This window comes from Mustelus asterias, chromosome 16, assembly GCF_964213995.1.
Source record: "Mustelus asterias chromosome 16, sMusAst1.hap1.1, whole genome shotgun sequence".
NCBI classification, from domain to species: Eukaryota; Metazoa; Chordata; class Chondrichthyes; order Carcharhiniformes; family Triakidae; genus Mustelus; species Mustelus asterias.
Genome location: NC_135816.1, coordinates 40082695 through 40101217, shown reverse-complemented (window position 1 = coordinate 40101217; position 18523 = coordinate 40082695). Strand labels below are relative to the sequence as shown.

The following is an 18523-nucleotide window of genomic DNA, read 5'->3' as shown; positions in this document are numbered from 1 at the left end:
GGAATGCCCTGCCAGCATCAGTAGTAAATGCGCCTAGTTTGGGGGCGTTTAAGAGATCCGTAGATAGGTTCATGGACGAAAAGAAATTGGTTTAGGTTGGAGGGTCACAGTTTTTTTTTTTTTAACTGGTCGGTGCAACATCGTGGGCCGAAGGGCCTGTTCTGCGCTGTAATGTTCTATGTTCTATGTTCTAAACTTGGTTTATTCTCACTGGAACGACGAGGGGTGACCTGATAGAGGTTTACAAGATTACGAGTGGCATGGACAGAGTGGATAGTGAGATGCTCTTTCCTAGGGTAGAAAAGTCAAGTACTACAGGACATAGGTTTAAGGTGCTTGGGGAAAAGTTTAGAGGCGATGTGCGAAGCAAGTTCTTTTTTTTTTAAAACCAAGGATGGTGAATGCCTGTAACATGCTGCCCAAGGAGGTGGTGGGAGCAGGTACAATAGCAGCATTTAAGGGGCAGTTAGACGAATACATGAATAGGATGGGAATGGAAGGATACGAACTCCATAAGTGCATACAGTTTTAGTTTAGGCAGACATCATGATCGTCACAAGCTTGGAGGCCAAAGGGCCTGTTCCTGTGCTGTACTTTTTGCTGTCACATATACAAGCAGAAATTACAGCAGACTCCTTAAAATTATGAACTCACCTTCTACATATCTATGCCCCATACTTTCTTTGTCTTTCTTCATTGCAATTTTGAAATCATCATCAGTTTCCAGTTGAATGAATGCTTCCCCACTAGGACGACCTTCTCTGGTATACGTAAAATGAATTCCAGAAATCCCATTTAAGATTTTGCAATCTGAAATGAAAAGGTAGAGAAACCAAGCTGACAAATATTTTTAAGCACTCAAAAATACCAAACACTAGTTAAGAATTTTATACTTATTATAAACTTAATCCACAAATAATTCTGAAAGTAAATCTGCCATGTGCATCATTAGGTCAAACAAACCCAGCTCGATTACACATTTATATTTAAAAGCAAAATACTGCAATGCTGGAGATCTGAAATAATAGAAAACACTGGAAAAACTCAGCAGGTCCAGCAGCATTTGTGGAGAGAGAAACAATTAGAATTCCTCAGAACTGTTGGATGCTGGGAAAACTGAAATTTCAAACAGAGACAAATTTGCATTAGGTAGGGATCAAGGAAAACTACTGTGGACAAATGGAATTGAAGAAAAATCAACTTGATCTAGGCAGAATAAGTTCAAGAGATGAATGCCCTCTTGTTCTAATGGTAAAGCATTGCCAGGTATCAGGAAACGTGTAGTTTTAAGTAACTATATTTGTATTTATGGGGAGTAGAAATGTACAACTTCAAGTTTAATGTTGTGCTTTTGTATTTAAATGGGTTAAAACTTTAGTTAGCTTCATTCTAAACAAAGGTGGCTGTATGTCTATGGGCTTTGGTCACTTCAGACTATACATGCATTGTAAATAAAAGGTTTACAATGTGAAAACAAACAAGGTTTAAAGAAAGACTAGTCTATCACTTAGCGACCAGTGGCTCACATTAAAAAGCATAAGCACTTGTGGTCCAGTTGGAATCAGGTATCTGAGAAGAAAGCACTTCTCTCAGAAACCGTCAGCAGAGATAAGACAATGGAGCAAGGGGCAGAAAGCAAGTCCCAAAAGCTAAAGAACAGATAGCTCTAGAAACCAGGGGATGAAAAAGGAGTCCCAGGAAGACTGAAATCAAATTAAGAACTGGAATATGAACAAGGCATTGTTCATTGAAGTTAAAGGGAACAGAGAGGCTCCCAGTTAAAGACACAGCTGAAAGGTGCAGACCTGCTGAAGTCAGCTGGCAAGAAGTCAGATACCTGAAGTAATCCCAAGGTTGATGACACCTTAATACAGCCTGTGAAGCAGTGGTGTTCAATCAGTGATGTTGGGTACACATGTGGAAACTTGAATGTGTGTGGCAAATAGCATGGGAGAAGATTTCAAGGCACGTTGCTTTGAGACTGGAGTTTGGAAACACCCATGTGGAAGTCGGAGTTCCAGTTTGCTCACAGCATGACAAGTATGGTGTGTCTGACCACAGTTGGTGTGGTGGGTTAAATGGACTGCGTACTTACCGAGAACATTATAGTATATTTGTGTTATCCTTTGAAATCTGTATACATCCAAGAGGGTGAAGATGTATCGCATTATAGTCAATCTGTTCATGTTTAATAAAATGTTTTATTTTGTTAAAAGTTAATTGGCAGTCCTGTGGCTGTTCACCCACACCTCTTTAAAAAAAAAAGTCATGGCCTGACTGTCCAGTTGTAAAATCAGCTGAGATCGTATCAAGAGCAGAAAAACCACAAATATCTGCCTTTATGGTCAAGCATCAATTTGTTAGGCAAGTCTCTAAATGATGCAACCTATAACTTAACAAGGAAAAGCAATTAACATCAGCATGGTTCAAGTCCCATTCTACTTTGAATGCAAAAGAAATTCCCTTCCAAGTCACCGTGGGAAGCAAAAACAAAAAGCAAGACCCAGACAAAAATCCCCATGTCCTACCGAAGCAGGATAAGTGCAAGCACCGAGCATAAGCAGCTGTATAAGTATGCCTAACAGAAACTAAAAGAATGAAGTTGGCATTTAAAATTCATAGAACAAAGCAAATGGAATGTGTGCAACTGGATGGAGTCTTGCGATTTACTACATAAAGATACTTAGCATGAAGCTAATAATTAGAACCAACTCAGAAAAAATAGCCAGATATGAAAGCAAAATTAATATACATGTTGTTTGGATTCAAATATGATTTCAAAAGAAACCCTCAAAAGCAAGTTAAAATTCCTGAGATTTAAAAGGAAGTCACCTAGGAGCTTAAATTTGATCTGAAATGGTTACCACAATCGTGTCTTGAGCCGTATAGCCTAAAGGATCCAGGTTAAATTTTCATTCACAGATGACTTGTACCAAAAGGAGGCCAGGGCACAACAGGCATTTGCAGGAAGAAGGTTTTCCTTAACTATGGGTTCTAGAACCAGGGGACAGTCTCAAAAGAAAAACGAGACAGAATTTATTCGCTCAGAGGGTAGTAAATCTTTGGAATTCTCTATCCTAGCAGGTTTAATCAGAGTACGCTCAAGACAGAGATTTCTAGATATTGAAAACATCAAGAGGCATGGGGATACATCGAGGGAGATGATCAGCCAGGATCCAGTTGAATGACAGAGAAGGCTCGAGGGCCAAATGGTTTACCCCAGCTCCAATTTCCTGTGAACTGCAAATGCCTTCAGGTTGCTTGGACAGTAAACTCAGTTAACAAGAGTAACCTTTCCAGTCTGCTCTGCCTTTCAACATCATGGATGATCTACTTCAGTTGTACCTTTTGGTGCAATTCCTATACCACTCTACTTAGATCTATAAAACTCTACCATATACTCAATGAGTATCCACAGTTCTAAAGGATGGATTCCAAGCTTCTACAATCCTCCTGAATGAAAAGACTTCTCATATCAGTCACTAGCATAGTACTATGAGCATACTGAGACGACATGGACTGCAGCAATTCAACAAGGTAATTCTTCAAAGGAAATCAGGATCATTGAACCATGGAAATTAGGAGCACAGAGGGAGGCCAACAAGTAGCCCAACGGCACTTTCCAGCTCTTGGTCCATAGTATAGGTTACAGCATTTCAAGTGCACATCCAGTACATTTAAAATTTTGAGGGTTTCTGCCTCTACTACCTTTTCAGACAGCAAGTTGCAGAACTCCACCAACCTACAGGTAAAAATCTCTCCCCAAATCCTCCTGCCCCTTACCCTAAATCTATGCCTCCTGGTTATGGACTCCTTAACCAAAGGTTACAGGGTCTTCCTATTGACCATTTAGATCTCCCAATTTTATGCACTTCAATTGTAACAACCCTCGGCCTCCTCCATTCCAAAGAATACTCTAGCCTATCCAACCTTTAGTCATAATTAAGATTCTCCATTACAGGCACGATAATTGTAAATCTCCATTGTATCCTCTCTTATTGCAATAATATCTTTCCAGTAGTATACTGACCAGACCGTATAAAACAAAGAAAATTACAGCACAGGAACAGGCCCTTCAAGCCTGCACCGACCATGCTGCCCGACTTAACTAAAACCCCCTACCCTTCCAAGGACCACATCCCTCTATTCCCATCCTATTCATGTACTTGTCAAGATGCCCCTTAAAAGTCACTACCCTATCTGCTTCCACTACCTCCTCTGGCAACGAGTTCCAGACACCCACTACACTCTGTAAAAAATCTGCCTCGTACATCTCCTTTAAACCTTGCCCCTCGCACCTTAAACCTGTGCCCTTAGTAATTGACTCTTCCAGCCTGGGAAAAAGCTTCTGACTATCTACTCTGTCCATGCCTCTCATAATCTTGTAGACTTCTATCAGGTCGCTCCTCAACCTCTGTCGTTCCAGTGAGAACAAACCAAGTTTCTCCAACTTCCCCTTTGTTAGCTAATGCCCTCCATACCAGGCAACAAACCGGTAAGTCTTTTCCGTACCCTCTCCAAAGCCTCCACATCCTTCTGGTAATGTGGCAACCAGAATTGAACACTATATTCCAAGTGCGGCCTAACTAAGGTTCTATCAAGCTGCAACATGACTTGCCAATTTTTAAACTCAATACCCCGGCTGATGAAGGAAAAAATGCCGTATGCCTTCTTGACTACCTTCTCCACCTGCATTGCCACTTTCAGTGACCTGTGTACCTGTACACCCAAATCCCTTTGCCTATCAATACGCTTAAGGGTTCTGCCATTTACTGTATACATCTGTAACCTTACCAGTCTTTCATATAGTTTGAGCGTAACTTCCAGCTCCTGCATTCAATGCTACAGTTAACAAAAGCAAATACCCTGCATGTCACTTGACCACTTTATCTACCTATCTAAACACCTTCAGGAATCTATGTACATAAAGTTCCTCTATATGTGACACTGTCAGCATTCTATCATTTATAATCTATTCCACTGCATTTAGTCCCCACAAAATGAAGGGACTAACAGTACATTACCTAATTTTTCCAAACCAAGTTCTGGGAAATAAATGCTGGCCCAACCAGTGATGCTTTTATCCCAAAGCAAATTAAAAATGACTGACCTCCTAATCAGAGACATGTGACCCTTGTTCTAAACTACAAACTGGGGAAAACTGTAAACATTTATCCTGTTGAGCCTCTTCAGAAATTTGTACAATTCAATGAGATCTCTTCTCACTCGAGTCGAGGAACTATAGAACATTCTCCTCCAGATAATCCCCTCATTCCAGGAATCAGTTTGAACATTTATTACACTTCTTTAAAGGCATGCATCTCCTTCCTTGGATAAGGAGATCAAAACTGTGCAAGATACTCCAGGTGTGGTCTCACCCAAGTCACTATATAATAGTAAGATTTCACCCAAAATCCAATGCCTTTGTGAACAAGGGCGCAACATACCATTTGCCTACCTGCATGCTGGTATGACTCTTATTGAAAAACATCGATATTCTTCCAAATACCAACATTACCTAGTCTCTCTATTTTAAAATATTCTATATGTCTACTGTTCTTATTAAAGTTGATAATTTCACACTTTTTCACATCATATTCCATCTGTCATCTTCTGCCCACTCACTTAACTTGTTCGTATGCCCTTGCACTACGCACACAACTTATATTCCCTCCTAGCTGTATTTCAGTGAACTACAGTGATATGGTACACTTGGTCCCATCCAAGCATTTGATATAGATTAAATAGTTGAAGCCCAAGCACCGATTCATGTTATCCTACTATTTACAACCTACCAAATCAAAAATGACCAGTTAACATATGGGCAGCACAGTGGATAGAACTGCTACCTCTGAGCATCAGGGGTCCAGGTTCAATTCTAGCCCCGGTTGATTATGGAGTTTGCACATTCTCGTGTTTGCATGGGTTCCCTCCCAGTCCAAAGATGTGCAGGTTGGCTGGATTGGCCATGCTGAATTGCCCCTTCGTGCCAGGGGAATTAATAGAGTAAATACGTGGGTTATGGGGCTAGGGCTTGGGTGGGACTGTTGTCAGTGCAGACTTGATGGGCCAAATGGCCTCCTTGTTGCAACCTGCAGGGCAGCATAATTTCAAATTCTTAAAATGTTATGAGAAGTGGTGATGATAAAAAGTGGGAAAAAGCAATGCAATTACTAATATTTATTTGAGGGGGGGGGGGGGAAATCAGTGCATTGCAACTCGAGCAATATCTAAACTCAACCTGATCTGGTTCAATGATCTCAAAGATGAATGCTATTCCTAAAGTTCATGTGGAATTGGTTAAAAGGGAGTTTCACTCTTCAGTATGGAAGTTAGCAACTTTAAAACAAGGATATAGTGCTATCTCAGGCCTCTCTCTCTCTGAATAGTTTTAGACATTTTTAAAATCAACTGTATGAAATGCACTTAAAAATTTAGTCACAAGCGATGCAAGTTTGACACTGCAAACTGTAAGTTGCATCGAAGAAACACACGCTGTAGTGCATTAATGAGGGTGAGTTATGTCAATTATACTGAAATCCTAGCTTTGAAAAGTGTAGATATTAAAAGATACAAAAAATTAGCAATATGCATGTCACAATTATTTTTGTAGAATATTCATTGCAAGATCATTGATGCATTTAGCATCGTACAATCCTCTATGTCAAATAGATACTTGACATGCTAATGTACAATGACAGTGTGGTACTTTCACCAACTGCCTTTAGGTAATTCTGGTCCCTTCCGTTATCCTTTTCATTTCACATACCAGAAAAAAAGCGTAACACCTCCTCAGCAGCAGATGACCAGGGTAATCCACGGACACGGACAACAAATCCATCACTATCTGAGCTAGACATGACTTCTTTCAGTTGATGTGGTATTTCTTCCTCTTAAAAATCCTGAAGACAGAGTTAACACATTTTTGCATTTAAATTATAAATACATTAGACATAGAACAAACAGTTCACTTTCAAAGACTCTATTTGGAGACATTCAATCTCTAGTTTGATATGGTATCCTGTAACTGCTTTGCATGATAAAGACTTTCATTCATATCGCTCCTTTCGCAACCTCCCAGCCAATGAGGTTTTGAAGTGTTATATTTGTTGTAACGCAGGTAACACGCAGACAATTGCACACAAAGCTCACACAAAAAAAATCAGAGATAATGGCAAGATTTCATTTTTTAGAGAGGTGATATTGGTTGATGGATAAATATTGACAAAGAAGAACAAACTCACTTGCACTTCAGAAATGTGCCATATCCTGGCTGACAGTACCAATAGACAGAATCTCTAACCATGCAGCACTCCTCAGTACTGCACTGCAACAAAAGCCTAGATTTTGTGCTCAAGTCTCTGCAATGGGACTTGAAATCACCATCTTCTGACTCAAGAGGTGAGTGATACCCATTGAGCCATAGCTGACACTCATTCTCACTTTTCTCCTTCAACCAGATTTTACATTGATTTTGTCAACTGACTATTAAAAGTTATTTAGTTAATAAGGGAAGACTTGACAAATCTCTTTATTATAGAATTGCTTTCAACTTTTTTGGTTCATCACACATGGGCATACTTGTCAATGACACCCTTGGCAGTTAGGAGCTAAAACTGAGCAGTTTCGCAAATATACCTCCCAAGTATACAAGACAGAATTGACCCAGGCCAACCACCTCCCAAAAATCATTGAATCCCTACAGTACAGAAGGAGGCCATTCAGCCCATCGGGTCTGTACCAACCACAATCCCACCTAGGCCCTATTCCCGTAATCCCACACATTTACCCTGCCAATCCCCCCTTCACTCAGGTCAAGTTAGCATCGCCAAACAACCTAACCCACACATCTTTGGATTGTGGAAGGAAACCAGAGCATCCGGAGGAAACCCACAGAGACACGGGGAGAAAGTGCAAACTCCACACGAGTACTGACCTGCGGTCAGAATTGAGCCTGGGAACCTGGCACCGTGAGGCAGCAGAGCTAACAATTGTGCCACCAAAATACCTATAACTGCACTACAGCTATAACATTCTCTTGCCTCTCCCTCCCACCCCAACATGCATCAATCACAATATTTGGCAGTGAAAGCTTCCTCATTTTCCAAATTTAAGTAGTCAAGGCAAATTTGACTAAGTATTCTGCATCTTCCCAACAATGTGGACAATTGCCCAGGTATGTCCTATACTCAAAGGACAAATCCAACCCGGCCAATTAGCGCCCAGTCTACTCTCGATCTTCAGTAAAGTGATGGAAGGGGTCATCAATAGCGCCATCAAGCAGCACCAGCTCAGCAATAACCTGCTCAATGACGCCCAGTTTGGGTTTTGCCAGGGTCACTCAGCTCCTGACCTTATTACAGCCTTGGTTCAAACATGGACAAAAGAGCTGAATTCCAGAAGTGAGGAGAGTAACCGTCCTTGACATCAAGGCCACATTCCACCGAGTGTAGCATCAAGGAGCCCTAATGAAACTGGAATCAATGGGTATCAGGGAGCAAACTCTCCGCTGGTTGGAGTCATACCTGGTATATAGGAAGATGATTGTGGAGGGTCTGTCATCTCAGCTCCAGGACATCCTCAGGGTAGTGTCCTAGGCCCAACAATCTTCAGCTGCTTCATCAATGACCTTCCCTCCGTCATAAGGTCAGAAGTGGGGATGTTCGCCAATGATTGCACAATGTTCAGCACTATTTGCGATTCCTCGGATACTGAAGCAGTCCATGTTCAAATGCAACAAGATCTGGACAATATCCAGGATTGGGCTGACAATTGGCAAGTAATATTCACGCCACACAAATGCCAGGCTATGACCATCACCAAGCAGAGATACTAACCACCACCCCTTGACAATTCAATAGTGGAAACATCACTAATCCCCCACTGTCAACATCCTTGGGGTTACCATTGACCAGAAACTCAACTGGACTCAAGCTTGATCTTGGTTTCAGATAAAGCTCGGCACAACATCGTGGGCCGAAGGGCCTGTTCTGTGCTGTACTGTTCTATGTTCTATGGACTCACCACAAACAGAGTGGCTACAAGGGCAGGTCAGAGGCTAGGAATACTGTGGCAAGTGACTCACCTTTTGACTCCCCAGAGCCTATCCACCATCTACAAGGCACAAGTCAGGAGTGTGATGGAGTACTCCCCACTTGCCTGGATGGGTGCAGCTCCAACAACACTCAAGAACCATGACACCTTCCAGGACAAAGCAGCTGCTTGATTGGTACATCTACAAACATTCAATCCCTCCACCACCGACGCTCAGTAGCAGCAGTGTGTACTATCTACAAGATGCATTGCAGCAATTCACCAAAGATCCTTAGATAGCACCTTCCAAATCCATGATCACTTCCATCTAGAAGGACATGGGCAGCAGATAAATGGAACCACCTGCAAGTTCCCCTCCAAGCCATTCACCATCCTGACCAGGAAATATATCACTGTTCCTAAACAATCACTGGGTCAAAATCCTGGAATTCATTCCCTGAAGGCATTGTGGGTCAACCCACAGAACATGAACTGCAGCGATTCAAGAAGGCAGCTCACCAGCACCTTCTCAAGGGTAGCTAGGAATGGGTAATAAATGCTGGCCAACCAGTGATGCCCATATCCCACAAATGAATTTTTAAAAATTAACATTAAGTACAAATCTTGGATTGCAAGTCAGCTGGTCAATCAGTGAAATTAGAAGCAGTGAGTGGACTGTACCTCAAATTGACTTGGGGAAGGAAAAGCGGAGGAAAAGATACAACTGTTATTTTCAGGGGAGAAGGGGAGGTATATGATTAATCAAGTGCCAAACCTTTGCTGTACAGAGCTCAGTCTGCTCAGATCGTTGTGAACAGTACTACCATGGATAAAACCAAATTTCAGCACAGGCCACAGCTGGTCCAATGAATAAATATTTTATTTGAAAATTTTTCATATTTTAAAATAATTCTTTAATAACTGAATACTACCTATGCAATGCATACCTCTGGACAGCAGCTTCATAACCAAATCTTCAAGGAGCTAGTTGTAACACTACATTTTCAAAGTTGGTCTCAGGCAATTTTAAAGCATGGTTTACAACTACCAAATATATTAACTACATAAGAGGTCACAGGTGAGAAAATAGTTAAAAACTAAATAGATGACTACTTTACACCACATGAAATGCATTTGTTGAGACATTGCACTAGGCTTCTAAAATAGCTGACAACATAAACATCAATTCAAAGTGTAGTTTTTGAACGTGAAATATCCATTCTGGGTCCATTCTATTCAGCCACCATTACCTGACCAAAATTAAGTTTTACCAGGTTACCACCTCGGTCGTTGCTCAGATGTGAGTCAATTATCTTCCATCGACTGTAGGAAAATCCAAACAGTAGTCACAACAACCGCACATTGTCACTGAACATAAAGCAGGAATACCTTCTCCTTCCGTCTCTTTCTCAGACGCCTTCTCACTATCAGGCCACTGCTCCTGACTTTTAAACTGGTGGTTGAGGAGGAAACAAACAACAAACCGGGCAGGTCTCAGCTTTGTGGAAATCCCGGGGGGAAAATAGGCGGGGGGGGGGGAGGGGTGGCTAGGCCTCAACTCGGCAACGAGCGGCATCCGCAGTTTCCCATAATTGGGCACAAATGTATTCCGAGCAGTCCGCCCGATGCCATCTCGCGAACAGAGTTGGGCTGAGGAAAACCGTCGATGAGGAGAGAAAGAGAGCGAGACAGGGAGAGAGAAACAAAAGGCCGAGGGACACCCAGGAAAATGAGGCCTCGACGGCCAGGCCCAGGCCGCGCGCACGCGCCGACCAACCGCGCACTCGCTTTCTCAAAGGCAACCCGAAAACAAACCCTGAGCAAAATTACTTACCGGAGAGGAGGCGATACAGACGACAGGAAACCTCAACCAAAGATTAATTTCGGGTTTATAACATCGACGGCAACAACACGTCCGTTAACACCGCGTCTCCTTCCGTTCCTTTTCTTTTCAAAAGCGTGGAAGATCGCCTCAGCCGAACGGAAGCTATACGTCACCAACACCGCGCCTGCGCAAAGCTGGCCCCGCCGCCGGCGCTGCGACTGCGCAAAGCCGGGCCCGCCGCCGGTGCTGCACATGCGCACGGCAGGCCGCGCCAACCCGGTTTCGCCCCCCCGCCCCATGCGCGGAGTTGACCCCGCCCCCCGGGCTCTCCCCTGCGCGCGCAAAGCGGCCCCCGCCCTCTACTGCGTCTGCGCAGCTCTGCCCCCTCCCCCGTTGCGTGGGGGCAGCTGTCGTCTGTTGTTCCCATTCTGCCTCCCAACAGTTTAAAGTCGACATTATTTTGAGTCATTGATAATGAGGTGGTTAATCGAGAGTTTTGTGACAAAAAAAGTCTAGCAGGCTTATAATTTGCTCTAATTATTACTCCTTGCCTTATGGAGCAAAGTTATATTGAATACCCAGGTTGTGATTATTTGATTTAAAGTTAGTGCTGAAGTATTTGTGAGAAAGTTGTTAACATTTTTGAGGGAACGTCATTTTATTTGGCGGGGACGCTCAGAGCCTCGCGCCAAGTCCCATTCACCGACCGGTCAATTATTTATTTATATTGACTCCCATCAGGCGATGCCTTGATTTAAAATTCTTATCATCCTTTTAAATTCACTCCACGACCCTCGCCCACTCCCCACCTCTGTAATCTCCTCAAGGCACAACCACCCTCTGAGATTTCAGCATCCAAAAAACAAAACGGCGGTGAGTCGGGGCAAGGGACTGGAAAGTGAGGGGGAATTTGGGATGAGGAGCACCGCAAAGTGGGTGAGAATTTGGGATGAGGAGCAGCAAGAAGGCGTGACAATTTGGGATGAGAAACCGCGGGAAGTGGGAAAATTTGGGAGGAGAAACAGCTGAAGGCGAGCAAATCTGGGATCAGAAAACAGCGGGAAAGGGAGAGAGAATTGGGGATGAGGAACGGCGGAAAAGTGAGAGAACTTTGGATCAGAAAACAGCGGAATGAGAATTTGGGATGAGGAAGAGCGGGAACGTGTGAGAGAAGTTTGGATCAGAAAGCAGCGGGAATGTGAGAGAATTGGGGGCAAGGGGAAGAAGAAAGATGAAATTTTGGATGAGGAAAAGCGGAAAAGTGTGAGAGAAGTAGGGATCAGAAAGCAGCGGGAATGTGAGAGAATTGGGGATCGGAAAATAGCGGGAAAGTGACAGAACTTGGGATCAAAAGAGTGGGAAAGTGACAGAACTTGGGATCAAAAGAGCGGGAAAGTGACAGAACTTGGGATCAAAAGAGCGGGAAAGTGACAGAACTTTAGATCAGAAAACAGGGAAAGTGAGCGAATCTGGGATCAGAAAACAGCGGGACTGAGAGAAGTTGGGCGATTGAAAGCAAAAAGTGGGAATTTCGGATGAGGAACTGCGGGGAACTGAGAATTTGGGATCAGGTAAGAACGGGAAAGTGCGAGAGAATTTAGGATAAGGAACAACGGGGAAAATATGAGATTTTGGGATCAAAAAAAGAGCGGGAACGTGAGGAAAATTGGGATCAGAAAACAGCGAGAAAGTATGAGAATAGGGGGAAGCGAAAGCAGAAGGTGTGATAGAATTTGGGATCAGAAAACAGTGGGAAGGTGAGAGAGTTTGGGATCAGAAAATAGTAGGAACCTGTGAGAACTTTGGATCAGAGAGCAGGGAAAGCGAGAGAATTTTGGGTGAGGAACAGCGGGAAAGCGTGAGAGAATTTGGGATCAGAAAAGAGCGGGAAAGTGAGGGAATTTGGGACGAGGAGCAGCGGGAAACTGTGAGGCTTGAGGGCCAGAAACAGGAGAGAATGCGAGACCTTAGGACACAGAATGAGGGAGAGTGAGAGGCTGCAGGGCCAGAATAGGCGGGCAGTGCAAATCTGTGCAGCGAGAGACTTTGTAGCAAAAAAAACGGCCGAAAGGAGATTCGAAGGCATGAGATAACGGAGACTGCAAGTCTCAGGTGCCAGAAGAGGGGAAATGCGGGACGTCTGGACCAGAAAAGAGCGGAGAGCAAGAGTCTTCGGGGCAGGGAACCGCGAAGAGTGGAAGACTTCAGGACCAGAAATCAGCAGTGGGCGCGAGATTTAGGAGTGTGAGGGGTTTGAGGGCAGCAGACAGCACAGAGGGAAATAATTCGGGGCAGGAAAGGCGGGGAGGGTGAGTCTTTGGTCGGGAGTCAGCAAAACAGCAGAGAGAGCGAGGAGGCATTAGGACCAGAAAATAGCAGATTGTGCAAAAGATCTGCACCAGCACAGTGGTGAGTGCGCGACTTTAGGACCGCTAAACAGCAGAGAGTGCGTGGACTTCGAGGCATGAAGCAGTGGGGAGTGAGAGTCTGGGGCAGGAGACAGCTGAAAGTGAGAGATCTCAACTCCCGAAAACAGCAGAAAGCGAACATCAGGACCAGAAAACAACATAGAGTGAGAGATTTCAGAACCAGAAACAAGGAGAACAAGCCTTCCAGACCAAAAAAAACAACAAGACGTTGCAAGACTTCAGGACCACAAAACGGCACAGAGCGTAAGACTTCAAGGGCCGGAAATAGAAAATACTCGTCCTTGATGTCAGAAACAAGTGTGAGACATCAGGACTAGAAAGCAGCAGAGAATGAGTTCATGGCAGGGAACAGCAGAGAATGCAAGACTACGGGGCAGGAGGCAACAGAGTGAGAGACTTTGCTGCTAGAGACAGTGGAAAGGTGAGTCTTCTGGACCAGAAAACAGCAGAGTGCTAGACTTTAGGACCATCAGTAAGTTGTGCATGCACAGTTTTGAGAGCCTACCTTGAGTGAGACAGTCCAGGTGAGTACATTTGGGAATTTGGTGCAGAGGGGAAGAGCTGCTCTTCTGCTTTTTTACTTTTTAACTGTTTCTTCTTCAGAAAGTAGCCTTGCCCTGCGACAGAAGTAGAGGCTAGTTATATGGTTATAATTTCAGCTGCCGTGCACTCGGGAGCTGACCTGTGAGGGAGCAGCGGGGTGGAACAGAGCGCTCCAGACACTCGGGAGCTGACCTGTGAAGGTGCAGTACAGAGGAGAGAAGCCATCCAGAATCCAGAAACCTGGTGGCACCGGAATTCAAACGCCTGATGTCAATTTTTGAAAGTGATGTCAGCATAAGGCAGAGAGCTGATTGTTAGGCAAGCTGTTTTCTCTACTGTAAAGTTACATTAAGATGAGGTAAGAGTTCCTGCTTATTTTTTAAAAAATTAAATAATTATCTATTTGGCATAAATTTAATGTTTGTCAAGACTCAGGCCAGAAACTCCAATGTGTTTTGTGAAGTTGGCCTAGACCCTAAGTTTTACATTTGATTTTGGCATTGGTGAGCATAAGGTGTTTCACTCCAGGTATGATTCAAGTGACCCACTAGGAAGCTTTTTATCAAACAAAGTTTATTTAACACAGTTGGAATATAACTAAAAGAATTAGCATAACTTTTACCAATTACAAGACTTAAACATGGCACAGTACAGTTCTTAACAGCTAGCTATCTCTGTTCCAATTTAAAAACAACATCCCATAGATGTACACCCTTCTTCAGCATTAGTTAGCGCTAAAATGAGTATGCTCATGTGTTACTAGATTTCCAACTTTGTAACACCTGTTGTCAGAAATCCAAACAGCCTATTTCAGAGATGGATATATCCTAAAGGCAGCAAAGCGCAGAAGTAAAGCTAGTCTCTAGCAGCTTCCAGTCTTCAGACTTCAGAGACAGGAAAGGATACCTCTTTGCAGCTTCCAAAACAGGAACATTGAGACAGCAGAATCTCCAGCTTCAGAGAGGGGAACAAAAACACTGCTCTCTCTCATCTCTCTCTCTCTCTCAACTCCAAACAGCATCTGAAATCAGTAACGTGACTGGAATTCTCTGTGAAAGCCTAGCTGTCCACAGTCATATGGCCTGACCTGTCAATCATCCCAATCAAGCTCTACTCCGCAATCCCAGGGGAACACTAAAACAACAGAACACTGCATTAGTTCAGATGAAAACAAACATGATTTTAATTATACTGCTTCAGTAACAATAGAGGACACGGTGCAGACAAAACGGCACTGACAAAATGCCAGGGACCGCTTGAAACATCCTGCAGAGAAACATGATTAAACTACATTTCTCAATGGGGGTGGTCTGACAGGGAGGGGCTACCTCCTGTGATGGGGGGGTGGGGGGGAAAGGGGGTTGGAGATTGCAGTGCTCCGGGACGGGGGTGGGAGACGGGGTTGGGGCTGGCCCAGGAACACTTGTGCGGGCCGCAGTCGGGCCATGGGGGTGTCGCGATGGACAGCACTGCAGGGGTCCCAGGCTGGCCAGCAAAGTGTAATCTAACAGTTTGGGGCCACTGCATGTGCAGAGGCCCAGAACTGTCGGCCTCTGTCACTGCGCCCCCCCCCCCGCCGAGCTTTTAATGATATTCACGATTGCAGTGCACAGAGTGTGAAAGATTCAAGTCTGAACTCCCACTGAAAAAACAATCACGAATTACACCATTTTTCCCACCAATTCAGCACTTCGAATTTTTTTGGGAGAATTGCCCCAATTATATTCTGTATTAAAAGCATACACCTTGGCCAATGACACACTGCTCTAAGGCATGATGGGATGTAGTCAAGTAAAAAGAACCACATTCTTCAGAACAATACAGCTACTGAGTAAAGGGAGAAAGCAATTCTTATCAGTATCTCTAGATGGTCCTAATGCACTAGCCAAGAACTTTGCTAGAGATCTCAAACAGGTCAATGAATAGATTATACATTACATCAGATAAGGAGGTCTAGGGAATGTTAGGAGACTGTGAGAAAGAGTCTCAAAATCCACAAACTCATGTATTCCCATGCTGTCAGAAGGCAAATGTTATTGGCCAAGGTAAATAATCCATACTAATAATAATCGGCTCATATCTGGCTGGGGTGAGCAGAGAGGCAGGCAAATGACTTTTGAAAATTGTATAATTGTAATACTGAGTGTAAGGTAATTTTAGAGTGATTTGGAACTGCCTCAAATCTCTCTCCTTTGTACGTTGACCAGGCCTGGAAAATAAAGAAACGTCTTTAACCAAAATACTGTCTCCACAAGTCTTTGTGTTAGCTGAGCCGTAATTAAATGAAAGCCAGATTAATAGTCAGCCTCTGAAAAAAGTACCCAGAGGTAAAACCAGGTAATTACAGGTCAATGAGTTTAACATAAGTGATAGTGAAATTATTGGAAAAAATTCTGAAGGACAGAATTAATCTCTACTTGGAGAGGCAAGGATTAATCAAGGATAGTTAGTATGGCTTTGTCAAGGGGATATCATGTCTAACCAATTTGATTGTATTTTTCAAGGAAGTGACTAAGTGCATAGATAAAGGCAGTGCAGTTGATGTAGTCTACATGGACTTCAGTAAGGCTTTTGACAAGGTTCTGCAATGGAGACTGATCAAGAAGGAAAGATGTGCGGGTTAGGTTGATTGGCCATGCTAAATTGCCCCTAGTGTCCTGAGATGTGTAGGTTAGAGGGATTAGTGGGTGAATATGTAGGGATATGGGGGTAGGGCCTGGGTGGGATTGTGGTCGGTGCAGACTCGATGGGCTGAATGGCCTCTTTCTGTACTGTAGGGTTTCTATGATTTCTATGAAAGAGCCCATGGGATCCAGGGAAATTTGCAAATTGGAATCAAAATTGGCTTAGTGGCAGGAGGCAGAGTGTGTTGGTCGAAGATTGTTTTTTTGACTGGAAGCCTGTGTTCAGTAGTGTACTTCAGGGGTCAGTGCTGGGTCCCATGCTGTTTGTAGTGTACATTAATGATCTAGACAGTAATGTGGGTTGTATGGTCAGTAAGTTTGCAGATGACACAAAAATTGGTTGTATGGCAAATAGAGAGGAGGAAAGCATTAGATTACAGGGCGATATAGATGGGTTGGTCAGATCAGTAGAACAGTGGCAAATGGAACTGAAAAGTGAGGTAATGTACTGTAGGTGGACTAAGAAGGCAAGGGAATGCAGAATGAATGGTAGGATGCTAGGAAATACAGGGGACCAGAGGGACCTTGGGGTGCATGTCCATAGGTCTCTAAAGGCAGAAGGACAAGTTGATAAGGTGGTTAAAAAGGCATATGGGATACTTACCTCATTAACTGAAGCATAGAATATAAGAGCAGGGAGGTTATGATGGAGCTGTACAAAATGCTTGTCAGGCCATAGCTAGAGTACTGTCTGCTGTTCTGGTTGCCAGATGAAGGAAGTCATTGCACCATTAAGGGTACAGAGGAGATTCAGCAAGATGCTGCCTGGGCTGGAGCGTTTCAACTATGAAGAGAGGCTGGTTAGGCTGCAGTCGTTCTCCTTAGAGCAGAGAAGGCTGAGGCGGACCTGATTGAGGTGTGCAAAATGATGAAGGGCATAGATAGGAAGAAATGTTTTCCACTAGTTGAGGGGTCAATAACCATCGGGCATAGATTTGAGGAATGGGCGGAAGATTCAAAGGGGATTTGAGGAAAAACCTGTCCACCTGGAGGGTGATGGGAACCTGAATCTCACTGACTGAAAGAGTGGAGTGACGGGAATCCTCACAACATGTAAGAAGCATTTAGATGAGCACTTGAAATGCCATAGGATGCAAGGCTAGGAACCAAGGGCTGGAAACTGTGATTAGAATTGATAGCTGTTTGATGGCCATTCAGACACGTTGGTCAAAAAGGCCTGTTTCTGTGCTGTAAAACTCTATGACTATGAGCTTAGGACCGGAAACAACGGCGGGTGAGAGACTTTGCGGCCAGAAAACAGCAGGGGGTAGGAAATTTCAGGACCACAAAACAGCAGAGAGAGTGTCTTCAGGACTAGAAAACAACAGAAAGTATGAGACTTTAGGAGCAGAAAAATGCAGGGATTTGAGAATTCAGGAACAGCAGAGAGCGCAAGACCTCAGGACCAAGAAACCGCAGCATGCAAGACATTAGTACCAGCAGCCAGTGGAGAGGGAGATTTCTTCGGACCAGAAAAGAGTGGCGAGTGAGAGACTTCAGGGCCAGAAAACAGCAAAGAGCGTGCGAATCTATGACCAGAAAATAACAGTGAGAGTTAAGAGCAGAAAACAGCAGAGTCTGAGAGCTATGGACCGGACAGCAGCAGAGGCTGAGCATTTGTGACCAGAAAACAGCAAGGGAGTATGATAATTCAAGGTCAGAAAAATCAGAGAGTGCAAGACTTCAATGCCAGTACACAGTGGAGAGCGAGAAACAACAGGACCAGAAAACAACAGTGAAAGACTTTGGGAACAGAAAACATCTGATTGTAAGATTTCAGGATCAGAGAATAGCAGAAAATTGCGAGACTTCATGACCAGGAAACAGACGAGAATCCGAGGCTTCAGGACCACAAATCAATGGAGTGAAAGACATCAGGATCAGAAAATAACAGTGTGTGCAAAACTTCAGGACGGGAAAAGAGCAGAGAGTGCGAGAGTTCTGGACCAGAGAAGAACAGAAAGTGCAAAATTTCAGGATCAGAAAACAGCAGTGAGTTAGAGTTTATG

The 18523-nt window shown here is 43.8% G+C and overlaps 1 protein-coding gene across 2 annotated transcripts in view; it reads right to left on the bottom strand.

Moving 5' to 3' along the window:
• Positions 1-11048, bottom strand: part of hnrnph1l (heterogeneous nuclear ribonucleoprotein H1, like) — a 51069-nt gene extending 40021 nt beyond the window's left edge. For both annotated transcript variants that reach the window (XM_078231005.1, XM_078231006.1), the window contains exons 1-3: positions 10868-11048; positions 6770-6902; positions 655-810 (exon numbers count right to left, since the gene is read on the bottom strand). In XM_078231005.1, coding sequence (XP_078087131.1) covers positions 655-810; positions 6770-6860 — 247 coding nt within the window. In that variant the 5' untranslated portion in view covers positions 6861-6902; positions 10868-11048. The remainder of the gene's footprint in view (positions 1-654; positions 811-6769; positions 6903-10867) is intronic.
• Positions 11049-18523: the final 7475 nt, after the last annotated feature.